General features: G+C 45.6%; 1 protein-coding gene across 2 annotated transcripts; it reads left to right on the plus strand.

Annotated features, from left to right (window-relative positions):
* The first annotated feature begins 2,588 nt into the window (after positions 1-2,588).
* On the plus strand, positions 2,589-15,596 carry Irf4 (interferon regulatory factor 4). 2 transcript variants are annotated; one of them, XM_035441520.1, is made up of 8 exons: positions 2,589-2,804; positions 3,712-3,898; positions 4,726-4,814; positions 5,473-5,617; positions 7,201-7,308; positions 9,473-9,826; positions 13,316-13,428; positions 15,456-15,596. In XM_035441520.1, exons 1-8 carry the CDS (start codon positions 2,589-2,591, stop codon positions 15,594-15,596), a joined length of 1,353 nt encoding a protein of 450 aa, XP_035297411.1. The 2 variants fall into 2 exon arrangements, with proteins under 2 accessions (XP_035297411.1, XP_035297412.1); XM_035441521.1 differs by having other exon boundaries at positions 5,476-5,617.
* The last annotated feature ends 6,160 nt before the right edge of the window (positions 15,597-21,756 follow it).

Here is a 21,756-nt window from a genome sequence, read left to right on the forward strand (position 1 = left end):
TCTTTGAACGAAACTCTGTTGTTTACTACCCAGGCTCTGACAATGGAAAACTGACTGGGGTGAAATAAAGACATGGCATCCTGTTAATTTCTGAGAAAGCCTGTTGGTGTTAGGAAAAAGCATTACCTGTGGGCATCACTGGGTCTGTTTTTGCTGTGGCTGAACTCGGCTATTTCTTCTAAAGTCCAGAACCCATGGTAGAAGATTAAAAGAAAAATAGAGAAATAAGTGAAATGAAAAGGCTTTACAAATAAATGTTCCAAGTTGATCTGTGGTGGCCGTGATCTAAAACTATATAGAAACTGGTGATCTGACAGCTTATCTGAAAATATCAAGTAAACAAACATGCTGCAGACATCCAAGGTGGGCTGGAGAAAGCCAGTGGTGAAAACTTAGGGAGTTAAATTTGGAGGTGGAAGACAATATGGAAAATGAAATTAACTCCTTAGTCCACTTAGCTCTTACTTCTATTTGGGACGTTCATGCCCCACCGGGTAACTGCCTCTCACAAGACTGAGGTTAAAATTACCATTTTAAGGTGAATTGACATCCGGAAGTGCTAACTACCCTACCAGAATACTTAGGGATCCCCCATCTCTTTTATGTTGCCATAATTGAAACTTTGGGGGCTGTGCGCTGTCTGAGTCATCTCAATTCATCAGTTTCATACATCCAAAGTGTGTAAGCATTTCAGACACAGTATTTGGACCACGGTTTACGGACTTGCCTTTCTATTTTCTTTTTAGTGAGCGTGATTGTGATTCTCTAAACACTGCGGAGAGACCGGGCTCCCCGTTGTCCATGCCAAGGTTGCTTCCCACTTCTCAGTCTCTCTCTTCTGTCATACTGTGAGAACCAAGTTCCCTGGGCTCCAGACCCTACATCACTTCCCGCCCTGACCATGCCGGTAGAGAGGTAGAGATGAGCGGTTACTAGTTATCAGCTAGTCTAGGAAGTTCTAGTATTCAGCCGAGATTCCCTTTGCGAGCTTTGTCCTCCACTGGAACGGGCACTCAGTCACTGAGGATTTCCGAGTACGTCAGAGTCCCAAGCCCCTCCACTAGAGGGAATGGAGAAAGTCGGAGCTTGTAGGTAGCGGGACAGCCCCTGACCCTAGGGGCTACAATCAGAAGCTCCTGTCCCAGCCTGATATCCCGCTTTGGCCAGGCACAGAGCAGGGATGGAAGGCGGGTCTCCGTTTAGTGGAGTCACGCCTTTGCAGGCGGAGCTGTCCCGCCCTGCCCAGCGCCGAGCCCCGCCCCCGGCTCTATAAAGTTCCTCTTTCTCACCTCGCTTACCGAGTTTCACCACTTGAACTTGGGACCCTTTGCTGCCCTCAGCTCAGAGTACGGGAGAGGTAAGGCCTGGAGTCGGGCAGAAGAAGAGTGTGAGGCTGGTGACAGAGGACAGGGAGGGATCGAGAAGCCGAGCTTCCATCTCTAAGCCCAAGCCCCGAGAGAGCGTGGAGAGATAGGGGTCCCCGGCTCCTGCAATCTTCGCTAGCCCGGGACGTGTACACTGCGGGTTCTGTGTGAGGCTACTTGAACAAGCGTTCCAGAACATCCCCAAGGGCTGGGCTGGACGAGCTGACGTGCCATCAAAGGGTCATGCCCTGGCGGCAGTTTGTCTGCTGGGGGACAGCCACTGACCCTGTCTGCTCCCATCGGAAGCTCCTTTCCCAATCCTGATTCAGAAGGGACCCAAACTATCCAGGGCTCCAGCGCACGATTTCTAGGCCAGATGGCCAAGGAGAACCAGGAGTTCCAAACTTGGGGCACTCAGAGCCCCTTCCCCCACGTCCTCCTTCGCTTCCCGCGCAGGGGAGCACCCAGTATTCCCAGCCTCGCCTTCACCCTCCCCCTCCCCCCGGGGTCGCGCTAACGCTCTGCATGCTCGAATCTCCCGATTCTTTGCTGCGCTGCTCTCCCCATACCCAAACTTCCACTTGTTGCTTCCAGGGTCCACGTAATCGTCTCTGGCTGGGTAGGTAGGTCTGGCGTTACTCCAGGGACAAAGTGAGAGGGTGGAAGAAAAACGCGGAGGGAGAGAAGAGCTAGATGTTCCACACCTACAAGGAAAGCATGGGCACAAGACCTGGATAAGGGCTAGTCCACGTGCCAGGTCTTTCGTGCCTGAGGCCGCTAGGGCAGCCTGAACCCCCCTCCGGAGAGGAGGGAGTAAGGAAAAAGTAGGGTGAAAGCATCTTGGAGCCGGCGGGGAGGAGGGGGCAAGTAAGCAAACGGGGCGCCCAGGGTGGCACAAAACTTGGCGTGTTGTGTGTCTAGGAGCTTGCTATGGAGCGCGCTAAAATAGTGAACAGTGAGTGCAAGCTGAAGTGAAAGGACCAAGTTTGAGGATGATGCGCGCCAAGGGATGCTCCCCACACCTTCACCAAAGTACCTTCTCTTGGGGTACTCTGGCGACATTGAGTGGCACTGCACGCGAGCATCTCACAGCTCAGAGACTCCGGGGCCTCGTGGTTACTACAAGAGTTTGGGACAGGGTGCCCCGGAGAGCTATGCGATGGTGGCTGCAGGGAAGTTTGTCTCCCCGCAGCGCGCGAGCGCAGGAGGTGATTGGCACAAGGCATGAACCTGGAGGCCGGCAGCCGGGGTGCAGAGTTCGGCATGAGCGCGGTGAGCTGCGGCAACGGGAAACTCCGCCAGTGGCTGATCGACCAGATCGACAGTGGCAAGTACCCCGGGCTAGTGTGGGAGAACGAGGAGAAGAGCGTCTTCCGCATCCCGTGGAAGCATGCGGGCAAGCAGGACTACAATCGCGAGGAGGACGCTGCCCTTTTCAAGGTACCAGCACTGGGAATCCCAGGCCCGGGGAGAGTCGGGGAAGAGAGGCCAGTCAGACAGTTTGGAGGTCGGGTGGGTCCGGTGAGGCAGAGACCAGAGCGCCACTCATCGGGTCCTACTTGCCAGAAGCCCAGAGAGAAGGGAAAGAGGCTTCAAGCTCTCTGGGGATTACACAAACAGACAACCAGGTCCTCACACTAAGTTTGTGTGGAGGAAAGTACTTAGAGCTCCAGGAGCATCCCTGGGGCCCAGCGGTGCCCTGAAGCTGGGGCTCCTGCTGCACAGCAGATCGGGCTGTTTCCTGCCACTGTCACCATCGACTACTAACTAGGACCACTCTCAGCTTCCCTGTCACTATGTGGCTACTTTTCTGAGTTTCTCTGGGTTTTGTTTCTTTGGTTGGGCTCCTCTGATGACTGGTTCTAGTTCTGGAGGTTTCCATCTCTGTTTCTGTTCTTTGGGTGACTGTCTATTCCAAGTCTTCCTTTGGGAGCCCCCACTCCCCATGCGAGTCCCTTAGGACTGATGTCCCCAGAGAGTTGGCTCACTGAACTGTGAAGCCCCCAGTCTCCGCCTGCAAGCAGGGTAGGGGAAGGGGACTTCCTGCGGGAATTTGTTCATAGTACCTCAGTGAGATGTCCTCTCTGGGGCCTGCCCCTCCACAGCTCTGCACCTAGTCTTGTCCACAGTTGCTGCAGGCACTGGGTGCGTACAGCCCACACTAGGGGTCTCCCTATCTCATGGCCGGGTCCTAGGAGAGAAGTCTTTGCTTAGAGGATTCCAGTATCATCATGTTCCATGTTTTGGGCAATAACAAATCTGAAACACCAATCTTCCTTTCAGAAATGCAATCTATAGATTCCTTGTGACGATCTGAACTTTGACTTTGCCTTTTCTTCATTCTTAGGCCTGGGCGCTATTTAAAGGAAAGTTCCGGGAAGGCATCGACAAGCCTGACCCTCCTACTTGGAAGACAAGATTACGATGTGCTCTGAACAAGAGCAATGACTTTGAGGAACTGGTAGAGAGGAGCCAGCTGGATATTTCAGATCCGTACAAGGTGTACAGGATTGTTCCAGAAGGAGCCAAAAAAGGTAGGGGATTTCCCCGACGTAGGTCACAGGATAGAGGCAGTGTGACTCTCACAGAGCCTTAATTCCTGCTCAGGATCACTTTCTACTTCTGTTTTGTAGACTGCTACCTCCTGTCCCATGGCCAAGCCCAGCCGTCTCTTTGCCCATGCTCTCTGGGTTATAAGTGAAAACCTTGTGGTGTTAGTTGAGGATTGCTTCTCAGACTTTAAGCCCCATGCCCATGTGGGTGTGTGCACATACAGGCGTTAAGTGTTCCAGTTACTTCGTTCAGTTAGGGTGTGGACCAAATTTCCAAACAAAACTGCAAGATCCATCAAAGTTTTCCTTACCTAATATCCTTTATTAATCAAGCATTTTTTAGAGGGGGAAAGCACACTAAGCATCCCATAAATATTCACATTTATTGTAATAAAAATGCCGGAGTTTCTATGGCCTGATTCGGTACTTATGAAAATTCAGATCTTCACTTCCCTCTTTCAAAGATTCCAACTAGTGTGTCTAGATCAGAGCCCAGGAGTACGCATTTGTTGCAACCATTCAGGATGCTTCAGCTACGTACTATCTTGATCAGAAACCTTGGTGGATCACAGTGCCTGCAGAGTATTTCTTTCTCTGACTGCCAAGCACAAATCAGAGCCTGTTTAATCAGTTTAATGGCACAGACAAATAACTGCTGGATGGAATTGCTTGAGAAAACACCTGATTGGTTAACATGGCTGTGCATTCTAAGAATAAAGTACTCAGGTATTTTTCTAAGATTTGCTATTCAGTTAAGTCAGTTCCTTCTTTTACTCTGTGTTGTTTCTTCTTCTTCCCCAAACACACAGGAGCAAAGCAGCTTACTTTGGAAGACACACAGATGGCCATGAGCCACCCCTACCCCATGGCAGCGCCTTATGGCTCACTGCCAGCCCAGGTATGTGGGGGACTTGTTGGGCTTGTGGAAGGCTAGGCTGAGTCTTTTAGCTGGCTCCACAGAGAGGGAAAACACAAATGAAAATAGCAGGGCTTACTATTTGCTATGGCTGCTACAACTGTGAACGAACCCCTGGTCGTAGAAGGATGTTTCAGTTTCAGCATGGTGTCACTGTCCCTGGTGGTTTAGTTGGGGAGTTTGATGTGTCCCACCTGTTGGGATGTGCTTTTCTACTGAGGGTCAGACCTTCTGGCAATCAGACCTTTTGTGGAAGTCAAGGATGTTGGAAGTGGTGCTTTATCATGTGAAACCACAGGGCAGCTGACTTCTCTAGGCTTCCCCGATGTGAATTACAGTACTGTTTTATTCACTTTGGTGGCTTAAAAAGGGCAGACTTCTATGCAGTATTTTTGGTGCCAGGCTCAGCCATATGATGAAACTTTACAAAAATCACAGATTTACACAAAGTCTCCATTGTGCTTTTTGACCCTCTATTGCTGTTTCCTCCCTAGTGCGATAGACAGTTCATGCCACTTTTTGGACAAAATTACTTGGCTTCTGGCCAGAAAAAAGGGGTTCCCAGAGGAGTTGGGATGACAATGAAAGCACCCCAACACCCACCGGTGTTTTCCTCTGAGCAGTGCCTGTGTTCTGTCAGCAGGTTCATAACTACATGATGCCACCTCATGACAGAAGCTGGAGGGATTATGCCCCTGACCAGTCACATCCAGAAATCCCATATCAGTGTCCTGTGACATTTGGCCCCCGCAGCCACCACTGGCAAGGCCCATCTTGTGAAAATGGTAAGGAATGTGCTAGGGAAGGAGGCAGAAGAACACCCTGGGCTCAGGGTGTGGGCAACTCTGGGTGACCCTCCCAGGCAGCACCACAGGGCTTTCCCCTTCCACAGAGATGCAGAGAGACATCACACGAAGCTTGGGGCTGGGGAGGAATCTTGCCTTGTCCTGTAGGATGCTGAAGTCTTCAGAGCCATGATAGGCATCACTCTGTGTGGAAAATTAATTAAAGGAGCCCAGAAATCATTTCAAGAGACTGAAAAATGCCTGCTCCATTTTCAATAAATAGAGAAAAGCATGGATATTTATTTATAAGTGCCCAATGGCAAAACATGTCAATTATAAAACTTGTCTACTTTTTCTTTCAATTATTTGGTCAACATGTTTTCACCCTCTATAACATTATGCTTTCTTTGTCATATTAGGATGGAGGGATAGATTTTTGTCAGGCTTCCCTCTAAATTGTCCCTTATTACTTACTGGTGGAGAGCCATACCATCTCCCTATCCTATTCCTTTCAACTCTCCTGTAAAGGGACCATACTACAGCTGTGCCCAGGCCACCTCTGCAGAGACTTCAGGAGATCATTGCTAATTCATGTCCCTTGAGGAGTGCTGAGTCATTTGTAGCTGTTCTTGGTACTAAGGAATAACCAGAGCAAAAGTAATCCACAAAACTTCTCTGCAAAGCAGTGCCAGGTTCCAAAAGACCCACAGCACACATGCCCTAGAGGTTAGATGAGCACCCACAGAAGAAACACCAATTAACCGAACACAGAAATTTTCACTGAAGAATGTTCAGTGAAGCTTTGATCATTAGGCATTTATTTAGGCACGTGCACTGAACTACACCCCACACCCCTTTTCAACTGTGTATTTTAAGGGAGAGTCTTGCTAAATTACCCAGGCTCCATTGCTCTTTGACCCTCTTGCCTTGAACTCCTGAGTACCAGGGATTACAGGCCTGTACCACCAGACTGGATATAAAACAAGCTTTTAGGACTTTCAAGTTCATTGTTTTGACACTGTTCACCACTCGTGTGGTCCTTTTATATTATTCTGGGAATAATTTCCTTGTCACAATTTCACCCCCCCTCACCCCCAGAACCTACATTTTATCCATGCTTAAGCTATTCTTGGTTTAATATGATATAACTTCTCTGCTGCCAGGGAGCATGATTCAATTTTCCCCAAAACTTATAAAGGGCAATGAGGATTGGATAATTTATTCATTTTTTAAACTATCCTTATATAAATTTGAACCCTGGCTCTGCTGGGAACTTGCTGTGTGGGCTGGTGCAAACCCCTCTGCTTCTGAGCCTCAGTTTCCCTGTTGACAAGTTATGGATGGAGCTCCATGTTTCCATCCAGAGCTGGGCTGCCATTCCTTCCTCCATCACCCTGTATTTTTCCCACTGAACTTGAAATTTGGCCTTTGCCTCCTAGTCACATGCTCTGCTGGCAGTGGGTGTTTAGAGCCTCTCAAGCTTGAGTTGGAAGGTGACTGGGCGTGGCTCCTCCCAACTCAAGAGCCTCCCTGAACTTGGACTCTCTGTTTAGACATCATCTGATTTTCATTTGCAAATGCAGGTTGCCAGGTGACAGGAACCTTTTATGCTTGTGCCCCACCTGAGTCCCAGGCTCCTGGAATCCCCATAGAGCCAAGCATAAGGTCTGCTGAAGCCTTGGCGCTCTCAGGTGAGTGTAGCGCTTCCTTTAAGGCTCCGAGGGAGGTGGCATCTATCCTCTGGGTAGATTTAGACTCTTGGGTGAGGATTTAGACTCTTACTTTGGAGGCCCTGTGGTCTGGAGCAAACATTGCCCAGGCAGTATGAATATCACAGTAAATAAAGAACACTATTAGAAATCTCTGCTGGAGTACTAGCTAGCCAAACACTATTTGAATGAAGTCATTAACATGTACATCATTACCTACCCAGCTTTCCAGGAATGTGTAGTCAGGCTCCTCCTCCAGCCAACATACTTCACAGTACAGAGAGGCTTAGACAAAGTACAAAGACTTTTCATTTCCAAATGCTGTTTGCCTTTCAGGGTTAGCCAAAAACAGGTGGTCCTGAACTGCTTCCAGGGAACACTGGTTCTGAACCCTGGTTTCTGAGAAATTCCTATGGCCCCAAAGGACCATATTGCTCTGTCTCCCCTGCAACTTCAATAGAATTTCTGAGCTTGCATGGATTTGATCTGATTTTAAAGTTTCATTACTAATTAGAGATACTGCCCTGTTTTAAGGAAGCCCCAACACACTTGAAATATGCATCCAATGTCCATTGAGTCTTTAGATGATTTTTGAACGTTTTCAAATGGAGTTTGAATGGATATTAAAAGTAGCTTGCACATTAGAATTCTCACCACGCCTATGGCCAAGTACATTTTGAATGTTTTAGACACTTCCCTTATTCACAAGGGTGGAAAAAGTCTTGACACCTAGTTCCTTCCAATTCTGATGCTCAAGGAGACTTTGTGAGCCACTTAAGAGCAGAAAAGGGACACTTCTGAGCATCAGGGCTTGTCACTGACTCTAGAAACCTTCAGACCCTCTCTGGAACACCTAAGACTTGTATGGGTGCCCCAAGAGTAGGAAATAAATAGCTATTTATATCTCTGCAATCTTGTGATTCTGGTGACATTAAATGAAATGAAACCTGCCCTACCAGTCACCTCAGATGGCCAATGCCCCCTCTCTTTGGGTGCATTGCCTGACTTACCGTTTATAGCAGCAGAAATGGAAGACACCATGATGTGGGCTGTCTCAGAACCATTGAAGAACACGAGGGTTTTGTGGGTTTCTTTTTCTGGTTTGCATAATTAATGATCAACCCAGAGTGCACTCTTTAGAAAGCTACTCTTTCCAGGCATTGTTTGGGCTCCAGCCACCACATGGGTATCTGTCTCTGCCGGGGAGCCCTTTGCACACCCAGCTTGCCCTTTAAGCTTGTGGGTGGTGTTTTAAAGCGGTTTCTGAAATCAATAAACTCACCCATCAATAAATGCTTGTAGAAGCTACAGCTTCTACAGCTGTAGAAAATATAGTTGTTGGGCTCTTTTCAAAGTTGAACACAGAGTTTAGAGGGATTTCAGGAGATTTAACATTAACTATTGGCTCTTAGAGCATTTTCACATCAATTCCTCCCCCTACCCCAAGAAAACTGACTTAAAATAAGAAAATAAAAGTATTGTTTTTCATAGCCCAGAAGTTGTTATTTTAGTGTTTACCTCCAACATATCTGTGTGGGTTTGTTGTTGTTGTTGTTGTTATTGTTTTGTTTTTACTTAAATGACATCATGGTGACACTTAGGGAAGTTCCAGAGATGTTGACACATTTACTTTTCTTCTGAGATGACTCTGTAGTTTTTACTAGTAGAAATTAATCTTAGAGTTCAACTCCAAAATTAAAATTGATTTGGCTGGAAGATGAATTCCCATTCAGTGGTGTTACTTCATATTTTAGATAAAACGCCATCCAAAAAACCTTCATAACAGAGGTGCTGTCTTGTAAAATTGGGCTGAAAATCCAAGCAGTAACCCTTCCCCAAGATGAGTAAATAAATGACCACATCAACACTTGAAAATGGCCATGTTAGAGAAATTAAGTTTCTTTTCATGGGCTTCTCTTAGATTTGAATGTGCTTGCAGTCTAAGAGTCTGCAGGGGACAAGAGCAGCTAACATCTCCCAGACTTCGTTGGTCCTAGCATTTCCTACTTGTTCATGGAGCATCTTGGTTACTAGTGTTCCACCTGCTGTACTTCATATCAGTGTAGCTAATTGAGTCTTTGGACCCCTGAGCATTGTGGTATATGTCCCAGGTCTATCAGCACTGATTCCAGAGTTCTGTTCACAGACTGCCGGTTACATATCTGCCTGTACTACCGGGACATGCTAGTGAAGGAGCTGACCACATCCAGCCCTGAAGGCTGCCGGATCTCCCATGGACATACCTATGATGTCAGCAATCTGGACCAGGTCCTGTTCCCTTACCCAGAGGACAATGGGCAGAGGAAGAACATTGAAAAGTTGTTGAGCCACCTGGAGAGGGGACTGGTCCTCTGGATGGCCCCAGATGGGCTCTATGCCAAAAGACTCTGCCAGAGCAGGATCTACTGGGATGGGCCCCTGGCATTGTGCAGTGATCGGCCCAACAAACTAGAAAGAGACCAGACTTGCAAGCTCTTTGACACACAGCAGTTCCTATCAGGTAATACACCTCACAGTCCGTTAGAATAGAGGTGGCAATGGGTGCTGGCCAGGAAGGTCCCAAATGGTAGGGTCTGCCTACTCCAGGCAGGGGTCTTCCTCCTGAGATCAGTGAGCTCAACCAGGAATATGGTTTCTTCCTGGTTTGTGTCTTACCTTTGTCTGTTGTGTGCTCCCCTTACTAGCAGAGGGCCAGGAAGAGGGTCCCTGTGAGCCTGCTGAGACAGCCTATGGTGCAGGTTGATATCTTAAGTTATCCTTTTTATTATCAGTCCTTTTATTTTTGAGGCAGACTCTAGGTAGCTCAGGTTGGCCTAGAACTGGAGATGCTTTGGGGTTATATATGTGCACTGTCACACCTGGCTAATGAATTAAAATGTGGGTTTTCGGCAGCACATGCCCCTCCCTCAGCAAGGTTCCACTGTACCGGCTCTCTGCTCTCAGCAAGTTTATCTGCTGACACTACAGCTTACTGGGACTTCCTAGAAAAATCAAGAAGGTTAGAAGCACATTGGTAACATTCTTGGTTATGAGATGTGTCACCCTTATAAAAGTGCCACACTGCAGGTGGTACCAAGGCTGAGAGTGTAAGAGACGGCTTCAGCAAGGGAGAAATGCTGAGAAAGCTTGGCCTTATCTCTGGCATTTGAAGGCTTCAGTCATGTTTTCCAGAACCTGCACTTCTGACTGTTTGAATTTTGATCTTGTTGAGTTCAGTTAGCCCTGGGCTGGCTTAAATGAAGTCATTAGCTATGCCACTGTGAAGTACCATCCAGTGGGCTTCCCTACTGTCCAGCAGAGGATGTCTTTGGGAGAGTAGGCTGCTCTGTTGGCTGCTACCAGTCTCCCCGTTGTATCCTGGGCTTGCTTTTTCTTGATGCCTTTTTCCAAACAGCCCTCACCTCTGGCTTTTCCTGTGATTTCCATTTCTTGAACCTGAACCTGTTTTGCTTCTCTCATCTGTGCACACCATGGTGGTTTAGAATGTATGTACACTGGGTGATAGCTAAATCGCACCAATTATCGCCTTGCATGCCTATCTCTTTTTCCTTATTTTGGTAAGACCATTACTTGAAATCTGCTTTCGGCTATTTTCAAGTACATGGTCCATTACTACAGTTGAGAGAATATACCATTGTTGAGCGTGTGTTCAGCAAACTCCTCTTGTCTTAGTGAGAGTTTATATTCTTTGACCCACAGCTTCCTAGCTGCTCCCCGCTTTGGGTGAGCACCATTCAGTGCTACTTTTATGAGTTCAACTATATTAGAGTTCACATGGGAGCATCATGCAGTATTTGTCTTTGTTTGCACGGTTAATTTCACTTAGCATGATATTCTCCGGGCTCATCTGTGTTGTTACAAATGGGAGGCCCTCCTTTTTTTTTAAAGACATAGTAATATTCTGTTGTGATCTATACCACCTAATCCTCTCATTATCTGTGTATTCATTGGTGGGTGCTTGGGATGACTTTTTATCTGAGCTGCTCTAACTGGTGCTGTTGTCTATGGAAGTGCAGCTGTCTTTCCAACACTGATTTACTCTGCCTCGGATGTGTACACAGAAGGAGGACAACTGAATCTTCAATGTGCATCTTCCTTCCATTCATTTACAATGAAGACATAAAGCACCAGTGTTCTTGGTGCTAGTGGCATTTCCTCAGCCTTTTGGGCCCCAGTGGCCAATATTTGCTTAGGCTCATCCAAACACTTTCATTTCCCAAAGCAAAACATGTTCCTTGACAAATATCCTTCCCTAAGAGTTGGGGCACAGGAAAGGGAATTATCTCAGGCTTAAGGCAGCCACATGGTGAAGACCCTTGGAGCCGGGCATGATCTCAGCCTTGGCCAGACTCCTTTGCCTCCCTTGGGGTGAGTTCTAGAGTTCATAGTCCAAGGCAAAGAAAAGCAACTTCTTGGGATGATTGGCTGCACATCCTTGTTTGCCCTGGGGTCTGGAAGTCCTCATGTGTCCTCTTAGAAGGCTACCACCAATTCCCTGATTGACTAAGGAAGCCCAGAACAATGGCAATCACCAGAGACTAGGCTGGGAGGTGCACAAGTCTTACTTTTTTCCAGTGGGGATCCAGTCAGAAGACAGGCACCATAGTCGAATGGATACCATGGGCTGAGCATTCACTTTCTAGAACTTATTAGTTATCCATAAGCAAGAGCTGTTTGCTTCATTTGTAGTGGGGCCTGTTCTTTTTGCCATCCACAGCCTCCACAGTCCTCAAGCCTCACTGAGGCTCAGGGAAGACAACACTGCAGCTGAGAGGCAGAGCAACCTCCGCACCTCCCACCCAGTGGTATGGAGTGAATAGGCTGAGGTGGGCTTTCTCAGAGCATTGGACTCACTTGCTACTTGGACTAGCGCTGCTACCTGTGGTGTGGGTGTCTTCCCAGTCACAGGACCATGCACTTCACACAATTGTGACTAAACCATTTGGGTTTGATTTGAATTCTGGAAGAAGAAAGAGAAAGAAAAGCAGGAAGTCGGTTCTGTGAGCTTCTAGAAGCTCTTCAGTTTCAGAGAGCAATGGAAGTCTTTGATAATCTACCCATTCAGGATTTGCACCCTACTAGGGACAGTCCCTGTAGGCTATAGGGTTGAACATTCACATCAGATAAGGGCAGAGTCTTCAGGGCTGCTCTGCAGGGGCAGCTTCTTTCTGTCAGTTTCTTGCAGACAAGACCTGGGAACCCAGCTCTGGGAGGAAGAATAAGGGTTAATGTCAGTGATTGGATGTAGCTTTCTTTTTGTTCTTTGTAGCAGTGCTGGGGGTGGAACCCAGGGCCTTGCACATGTAAGGCAGGTGCTCTGCCAGCAGTGGTACCCCCAGCCATGGACAGGTTTCTTTTCAACAATATTGTCTATTTCATGTCTCTCAGGTAGGAACAGCTTGCCAGAGGGATCTCATCAGCCCCCTTCTCACTGCATCATTCTGTCCTCAAAATGAGACTGAAGTCTACTCAGGTCCTAGTTTGGAGTTTTAGATTTAGTACCCAGTGGGACACAGCTGCCAACAGCTGGTGTGGGACACAGATACCCGTGGTGCCCAAACACCACACGGCCTTCATGGTTAGGCAGTGATGTTTAAAAATAACCGTAGGCCACCACAGCATTTTGATGTTTTAAGTTAAAACGTCACTTTTGTGTGTGATGTTTGTTTGCCTCAACAAAGCTACTTTTCTTTGTCTCCTCTGTCCTCCCTCTTTTCTTTCTCTGACCTTGTTCATTTCTGTGAGTCTAGTGCCGCTGAAGCAAGTTCTTACATTTCAGTCATGTTCCTCAAGAATAATGAAGTAAAATGGCCATATGAGATCATATGTGAGCTAGAACATGTGGTTTCATGTCTGGGGTCTGCCCTCAGGGCTGCTCTTAGGAAAACAGAGCTTGGGCTCTCCCAAAGAAGAATCTTGGTTTCCATTCAGCCCACTTTACCAAGTGTCTGAACAGTTGTGTTTTTTTTCTTTTCTTGTGGGTTCTCAGAGCTGCAAGTGTTTGCTCACCATGGCCGGCCAACACCCAGATTCCAGGTGACTCTGTGCTTTGGTGAGGAGTTTCCAGACCCTCAGAGGCAGAGGAAGCTCATCACAGCTCATGTGAGTATCCAGTTACATCACCGTCAAGTTGTGCATTGTGGAGCAGGCCCTTTTAGAGAAGTGGCAAATGAAGAGTAAATGTCAACTCACCTGGGAAAATAAATGCAGCTCTTAAAATAGCTTAAGAGGAAGCAGGCCCCAGTGAGCAACACAGCTTGGGGACCCACAAACTTCCAGCCAAAGTTTGTCACCACTGAAACAGCAGGTGGATGCCTTGAACCCAAGGTTCTGGAGCTCCGGAATTCTTGGTCTTCCCTTTTATAGGAATTTTAAGTAGTTGGTACTAAGAGCTGTGTGCTCTGACAACTCTGCTTTTCATGTGGCTTTTGAAATGTTGTCTACTCTAGAAAAACTTTCCTGAGTGGACGAACTCTCCTCACTGGGAAACTATGTGTTGCATACTATATCCAGATAGTTCCCAGGACCTCTTTTTATTTTGGAACTTAGGAAGTTATTTAATAGCTGGACAAGGGGTCCTGGGAGGGGGTCTGGTCTTTCCAGCAGTCCAGGTAGGCCAATCTGTCCTCACAGCTAGTCCCATTTAAGATGGGTACAATCGTGCCCCAGAAATATCTTTTGCAAAGAAAAGATAACAGGTTTATTTAGATAACACTTAGCACTCATTTAATAATTAAAAAAATAGTTCTGAATACTTGATGTTTTTAATGAGAAAATTTTACTTTATTACATATCTAGAAAAGAAGCCAGTACTAAGGAAATGTTACATCCCCAAATATCTTCAGTATCTAAATGCAAATGAGATTTTAGTTCTGATAGTATTTCTCAGTGAAAATTGAAGGCCGGGCATACATATAGCTCAGTGGTAAGCAATTATCTGGTACTGGTAAAGCCTTAGATTCCAGACCCAGCTGGGGATGGGGGTGGGACACTGATGTCAAGTATCCAGCCTCCCTTCATGATTGCAAAACAAAATCCAAGAAGCAACAAAACTCTGGTGCTGGACTTGAACATTTTCTCAGTTCTATCTGGTGGTTGGTACCAAATGAGGTTGTAAATGCGTGGGCGAGTCTAGCATTGATAGTGTTTTAAAAGTAGTAAATTTATCAATCTGATTTTAATGATTTTGGGTGCAGTGGGGCCCTATAAGAAAAAGGCAAGGATAGGCCTACAGGCAAAGGGCCTCAAAATGCTGCCATAGATGGAAAACATACTCAGGTGCACACTCAGGGACTCAATTCATGTCAATCATTCCATATCAAATCACAAAAAGTCTTAATGTGGAGATGATGGGTTGGTACAGAGCATTCAGCCTGACCTGGTGAAGGCTGGCTTTGATTGGAAATGTGATCTATGCTCATCAACAAGCTAGATCCACCAGAGCCAGTGAACACTGTTTGCATTAACTCTGTTTTGTGTTCTGTTTGTCAGCTACTCGTGGTTCAGAGTTGTTCATATTGCATAGTCGTTTGGTCATTCCAGGTGATCCCCTCTCCCTGTCAAACTCATGAACCTAACTTGCCCTGAGTTTTACTTAGTCTTTTAATTTGATAATTTCACCTAATAATGTCCAGTCATTTAGTTAAATAAATTCCAAGAGGCAATTGGTTTGAAAATGTTAATGAATATTTAAGTTCAATTATAAAATCAAGAGTTAGCTGGGCGGTGGTGGCACACGCCTTTAATCCCAGCACTTGGGAGACAGAGGCAGGCAGATCTCTGTGAGTTTGAGGCCAACCTGGTCTACAAAGTGAGTTCCAGGACAACCTCCAAAACAATACAGAGAAACTCTGGCTCAAAAAAATAAAAATAAAAATAAAAATAAATAAAACCAAGAGTTCTATTTCCAGGATATTATACTCCAGGTATTGTAAGGGCAAACAAAACTGGTTTTTCAAATGGCTCTGAATGTGAAAATGCTTTGTTATTTTATATAGCTTATGGTTTTGCTTAGTGTCTGAGGGTCATTTCATGATGCATCAATTGTATGGTGCTGAAAGGAATGTTTTTAAATGTCTACTAATGTTTTTTAATGTCCACTAATGTCTTTTTCAAAATGTCTCTTAAAGGTGGAACCTCTGCTAGCCAAACAACTGTATTATTTTGCTCAACAAAACAGTGGACATTTCCTAAGGGGCTATGACATATCTGAACATATCAGCACTCCAGATTACCACCGATCCCTCCGCCATTCTTCCATTCAAGAGTGAGCCAGACACTGGAAGGATCTGGTTCCACTGTAAATACTCTGACAAGGCAGCTAATTGACACCCCTTTTTCTTTGGAAGACATATGAAGTGGGTTCACAGTTGAAGACGACAACAGCAGGGATTTGTGAAGAAAGGAAACCAGCTCTATCTGCTCAACAGAGAAGTTTGTCTCAGAAGAATGACCGTCATCCAGGTCTCGACAAGCGCTGGTATTTTGGTGACTTGCCCTGGCTTATAACTGTGAAACTTGATCAGTGATGTGTTTACATGTACTTAAATGCGGGCTTGGGCCTGGTATAGATGGGCTTTTGCTTGAGGACTGAAAAACTGTGTCAGTGTGATTTTCTGACCAGAGGAGGCAGAATTCAGTATTATTGGTCCATTTCTCAGGGAAGTAAAGTCTAAACTGGAGACTACTCTGTCCACCCACAGAGAAATGTATTCCTGGATGGAGGAGTGTAGTTCTCCTGGATCATGCCCACTGAGTGAAGGGACCTGAATCTCAGCCCCAGTCTAGGCTACAATGTCACAGTCATGCAGAATCTCTCCAAGTGGACCCTGAATCCCATTTGCTCCCTCTCCATGGCCTTCCCTTACAGTTAGCTGGTGGACTCTGTAGTCACATACTTGAGCCAAAAAGTATCAGGGATACATCAGATGGGACATTTATGTATGTCCTTCTATCTAACAATGACTAGGAAGCATTTCATTTTTTGTTGTTGTTGTTGTCTCCCTTTTGGGTTTTGTCTTTCATTCTTTAGAATTGTTGCGGGTTGTATTTTGTTTTTCAGAAATAAAGAAAGGAAGGAAGACAGAGAAAGAGAAATAAATCAAGAGACTGAGTACTAGAGACAGTTTTTAAAAGTTCCGTGCCATTTCCCCTTCTATTTGTTTTGTTCATCATCAGCAGTCTCCATGGCAGCACTGGAGGGGAGAAGCTTTTATGCAGGTTGGGTACTGTCAGGACACCAGCGGTTCAGCTGACTGTACAGCTGCAGACTCAATGGGCTGTTTCTGCTTATTTTGTATATTAGATGCTTCCTTGTGCCAATAATAGTTTGACAGAGCCTCAAAATTACTGGGCTTTTCCAAAAAATACATTCTTTCACAGAATTCCAAAGAGCCCATTTGTCTTCATAAATCTGGCCCCTTGCTTTCATGTTACTGTTTTGTTTAGGTGGCTTCCCCATGCTCCAGGATTTTTCTCCTACCACAGTGTAATTTCTTTTTCTTCCAGGCTCAGCAAGGGTCAGCTGTCAACATATGACACTCATTTTTTTGTTTGTGTGTTTGATTGCTTGCTTGCTTGTTTTTTTTTTAAACACAGCACTCTTTTTATTTTTAAAAAGGAGCCTTTGATAAATAATACACATTACAGAAAACATCAGCAATTAGAGAAGAGTAAAACTTAGAAGCATTTTCTATTTAAACCTTCCTTCGTAGAATTAGCTCTGAGAGTTCAGTCTGTTCTTTAAACTGCTTTTAGTTTTCTATACATATACATGAAGTTGCTTTTTTAAAGGAGAGAGAAAGAGAGAAACATGTGGAGACACCCTCTTATGTACCTAACTATGCAGACTTACCTCATCTTTTGAGTGGCATGTGGAATTCCACTGCAGTGTGCCTGGCTGTGGTTTAGACATCTCATTAGCTACTCATTGTAGATGATGATAGCAGCTTTCTGAGTCTTGTGAACTGAAGTCATTTATACATCTTATAGATGCAAAACATTCTGGGGTATATTATCCCAAGGGGAGATGAAGGAAAAATTGGGAATTGCCTTTTCCCTCTGAGGCCCCAAACCGTAGTTATGGCCCCTGAGAATATTCAACCACACCCACATCTGGCCCTTCACCGAAGTTCTCTGCCTGGTCCTGTGTGACCATGCCTCTTCTTCCCCCAAGCAGACACGTGAATCCTCTTATTTTTCCCTTCATGTTATGCTGCTTTAACAGTGAAGCTGAATTTTCTGGAACATTCTTGATGGTTTGGACCACCAACTCCTAGCTCATTTCATAGCCATGCATGCTGATGGCTTCAATCTTGACGGATCTGTAGGAAAGTGAAGCACAGAAAGATCAGGCGAACACTCCTGACACAGAAGCAAATGGCTTCCTCATCCCTTGTTGAAACAAACTGAGATGTGCATACTGGAATTTAGTGTGCCCTGAAAGGTGCTGTTGAAGAGGCGGGGCTGGGGAACACTGCAGTGCAGGGAGAAAGTATGCAAGTCTCCTGGGTGCATGCCGGTGGCTTGTTTCTTGTCAATGAGCAAGTCATTAATGTCTACTTTAAAACCAAAAGCCCCAGATGCCTCCGCCGTCCTGAACAAAGAAGGTGATACCCTTTGAGAGCCAGCTAGACTCTGGGATTGGAGCAATGAGGGGCCCACTTCATTGTGAAAATGCCAGGACTGCAGAGGCCTGGAGAACTGCCTGGGTGACTGTCTGCCAGGCACAAGGAATGCCAGCAGGCTGAGTTTGGAAGCTGATTAAGGCATGTGTGAGGTGACCTTACTCTGTAGAGGACTTGAGTATGAGCCTCATCAGCAGAGGATTCTGGGCATCATGTCCTACACAGCAAGGGCCTTCACTACTGCTTTAAGAACTTATTTTTTCATGGGTGACATTTTGACAAAATTCAAACAAGGCTTAAATGTCCTATCATTCCTCTCCAATCAGTCTTGTTTTTCTTACAGGTGGATACTTTTTGTTGTTGTTGCTGTTATTGGTGAAAATTGTGAAATTGTTAAGGTCTCTGTTTTTGTTATTTATCTCCCTAAATCAAGTGGATGCTGTATCCATTTTTGATGTTGCCATAGGCTGGCTACCACACACATCTTTTTGCAAATTGCCTCTTCACTAGTTGAGGCCTGCACTGTAAGTGCTAACTCACCTAGTCTTGCAAAGTGCTGCTCGATGCCATGAGATTGCAGGGAAGGTTGATTTTCCTGAATCCATATTCACAGTTTTGAGAAACATGTCTCCAGAGACTACTAAAGCAGAGCAGAAGGAAAAGGTTGGCAGGCCAGCTCTATTAGACACTGTTATATGCTTCATATTCCTCAAGGTGGACCAGCCTGACTCACAGCAAAGGACAACCATGTCCCCTCCCCCTGCTCCCATGCCCTGCACACCCACTTCCCTGTAAGAGAGCTGGGGACCAGGACTCAGAGACCTCTGGCTTAGAGCCCATACTTCGCCATGTTTTAGCCTGGAAGGCAAGGATGCCCACACTGTTCGCATACACCATGAATTCTACTGTAAACGCGCTTTACAAAGCAAATTGTGTGTTTTTAAATATTTGATAAATAAAGGATTTCTAGGAAGACTGACTGCAGAACATATTTAATGCCATCCTGACAGCCCTTGAAATACTTCCTCCATCTGCTGGGTTCTTGGTGAGGCTGTCAGCACCCTACTTCCTGGCTGCCTGTGTGTCCTTGAAATGGAGCTCTAAAGTGTTCAGCTGAGAAGCCGGGAGGGGGAAGGGAGGGAGTGAAGGAGGGAGGAAGGGGGGGAAGGGAGGCAGAGAGGGAGGGAAGACAGCAAGCTAGATCCACAACTGTGCCATTATGGGCCTAAGTCTTCAGTTGTGTACTAGGGGAGCACCCATTCACTCTGTGCTCCCTCTGTCCTGACTCCTCTTCCATAGAGCTGTGTTCTGAAAGGCCTGGTGGACCCAGGGATTTTTTGTTTCATTTTAAGAAAAAAAAATAATTTATAGTACTTGTGTGTGTTTGCCTATGTGTAGGTATATGAACATGCAGGTGCCCATGGGGCCAGGAAGTGGGTCTGATCCCCTGTGGCTGTTGTTACAGGGGTTGTTAGCCACATACATGGGGGCAGGGAATAGAATTCCAGTCTTCTGGAAAAGCAGCAAGGACTCTCAACACAGCTGAGCCATTTCTCCAGCCAGGCAAAGTAGTTTTTAATTGTTTTAATGCTTTGTTTAATACTTCAAGTCCCTCTGAATTTGTCATCACAGGGGTGACACATAGCGAGCCAGCATTCTGATAAGACAGATTTGGAGGGACAGGGTGTAGGTAGACTCCTAGGTGTTCCCTGGAGCATCTTGGCTGAAATTTTGTCTAAGAAGCCAAGCCAGAGAACCTCTTTCCCAGCTGAATCTCTTTCCCTGACATGGCTGTGAAGTTCTATATGGTCTAGTCTCACAGGAGAGGCTGTCAAGCCACAAACATAGCTTGGGCTGTGAAAAGCTCAGGGCTTCATGGAGCTCTGGGGAAAGGTTTTAGTGTGGCTGTAGGATACCCAGAATATTGGGATAATTTTGAATTTACTAAATGGTAACCAATTACCCCACTACTTCTACTCAGGAGCTCCCTGTGTCCCATAAGCATAGATGGATTCAAGTCAGTACACAAAGCCAGGATTTCACCAAGTAATTCTACTACTCAAACCTATGCTTGTTCAAAGGGATTTTTCTGGTTTAAGTTCTTAGGTACTTTTGTATTCCTACTGGGCCCCAGGTATTAGACTTTTCCTTCAAGTACAAGTTTGGCTATTTTCTTTCCAGTACAAGTTTGGTTTCCTGTAATCAATTGGTAGTGCCAGGACAAACAGAGTTGTGCCTTGCACATGAGCAATACCCATCTGTCTCAAAAAAACAGAGTGTCTTCTCTGAGATATAGGCACTACAAGAACAGCTATCTAGAGATACTTTCGAGGCTGTGGAGATGTAACTAGGAGCTGGACAGATCATGTGTGAAAAGATTTCTGAAGCAGAGCTGGTTGGGGAGATTAAGGCAACAGTGTACTCTTGAGCCTGAAGTTCATATTCTCCACAGGCGACCTAGAGGAAATTGACCAATTGATATAATCCCCATACTGCATAGGAACTCAGAAAGTATGCTGTTGAACTTGGCATAGTCTTGGGTGGGTGTGATTGGAAAGAGACCTGCTAGTTACAAAGGTCAACACAGGCAGGTAGGCATTCCATATCCTGTTAGAGCCTCAGTCACAGGAAGCCCTGTGCATGGGGAAAAAAATGACACTCTAAAGATGAAGTTGTAATTGGCAAGTAGAATATCTCAGACTACACAATCAATGCTCTAGGGCTGCTCTCTGAAACTTCCCGGGGACACAAGTGAAACACCTATGTCCTCTACTGCAAGTTAGCATAAGGATTGCTGAGAAACCATCATATTTGTTACTGCACTTGGCTTTCTCCCTAAAGAGTCACGGGGAGCATGAGTTCAAGTGAAGACAGGTCATCAGGAAGACTCAGGAGAAACAAAATAAACATACAAAAAGGGTAGAGGAAAGAAAAAGGGTTGGGGGACACATCCAACCAATTAGATGTGTAAACCAAAGCAAAGATACACAAAACAGGAAACAGTTGCCTCCCTGACACCTCCGCAGCTTCACAACAACTTAATTCTGGAAAACAGAAGATAAAATGGTAGAAAAGAGATTACATGATCTCACTTTTATAAAGGATAAATGCCAACATAGAGGAGTTTAATATGGAGATGAATGAAGTGAGGTAATCAATTCAGGTCCTAGATTTTAAGTATGCAAAGAAAAAATATTAAAAGCTATAAGTGAGGGACAAGAATGTCTGAAAAAGTCCCAGGAAAACCTACTATTTTACAAGCTTCATAGACACACACAGAATAATGCTTATCCCTGAAGCTGTATGCTGCCAGAACCAAGTATGAGATATTTCCCCTTGAGTTATTGGTCAGAGGTGTCCTAGAAACCCCCAAAACAATACAGACCATTGTCATTGTTGTTGGTTGCCCACCAAAACTTCATAGTAAAATCCCATGCTGAAGACATTACCCACATTGGTCATAGGAACAGAGAAATCAAGTTGGTACTGACCAGGAAACTACCTAGTTTTCATAGTACTGCAGGCTGTTACATAGGGGATGGGGGAATGTCATAAGCAATCTTATCCAGCTGTGACCCCGCAAAATATAATAATGATTGGTATGGCACAATAGTGGCATGAATGTTGTATAGGTAGCCAACTACTTTCTGATTGGATTTAAGGTCTATTTCACAGGAGGAAACTCATGCCTGGTTACTGTAAATCTGTTCAAGAACCCATAGTAGATTATCTCATAGGCCCCAAGATATTATTCTATTAAGTGGGCATAGTTTCAAACTACTCCCTAAATTGGTGTCTTTATACT

The sequence above is a fragment of the Cricetulus griseus genome, chromosome 3, assembly GCF_003668045.3.
Source record: "Cricetulus griseus strain 17A/GY chromosome 3, alternate assembly CriGri-PICRH-1.0, whole genome shotgun sequence".
In the NCBI taxonomy this organism is placed as follows: Eukaryota; Metazoa; Chordata; class Mammalia; order Rodentia; family Cricetidae; genus Cricetulus; species Cricetulus griseus.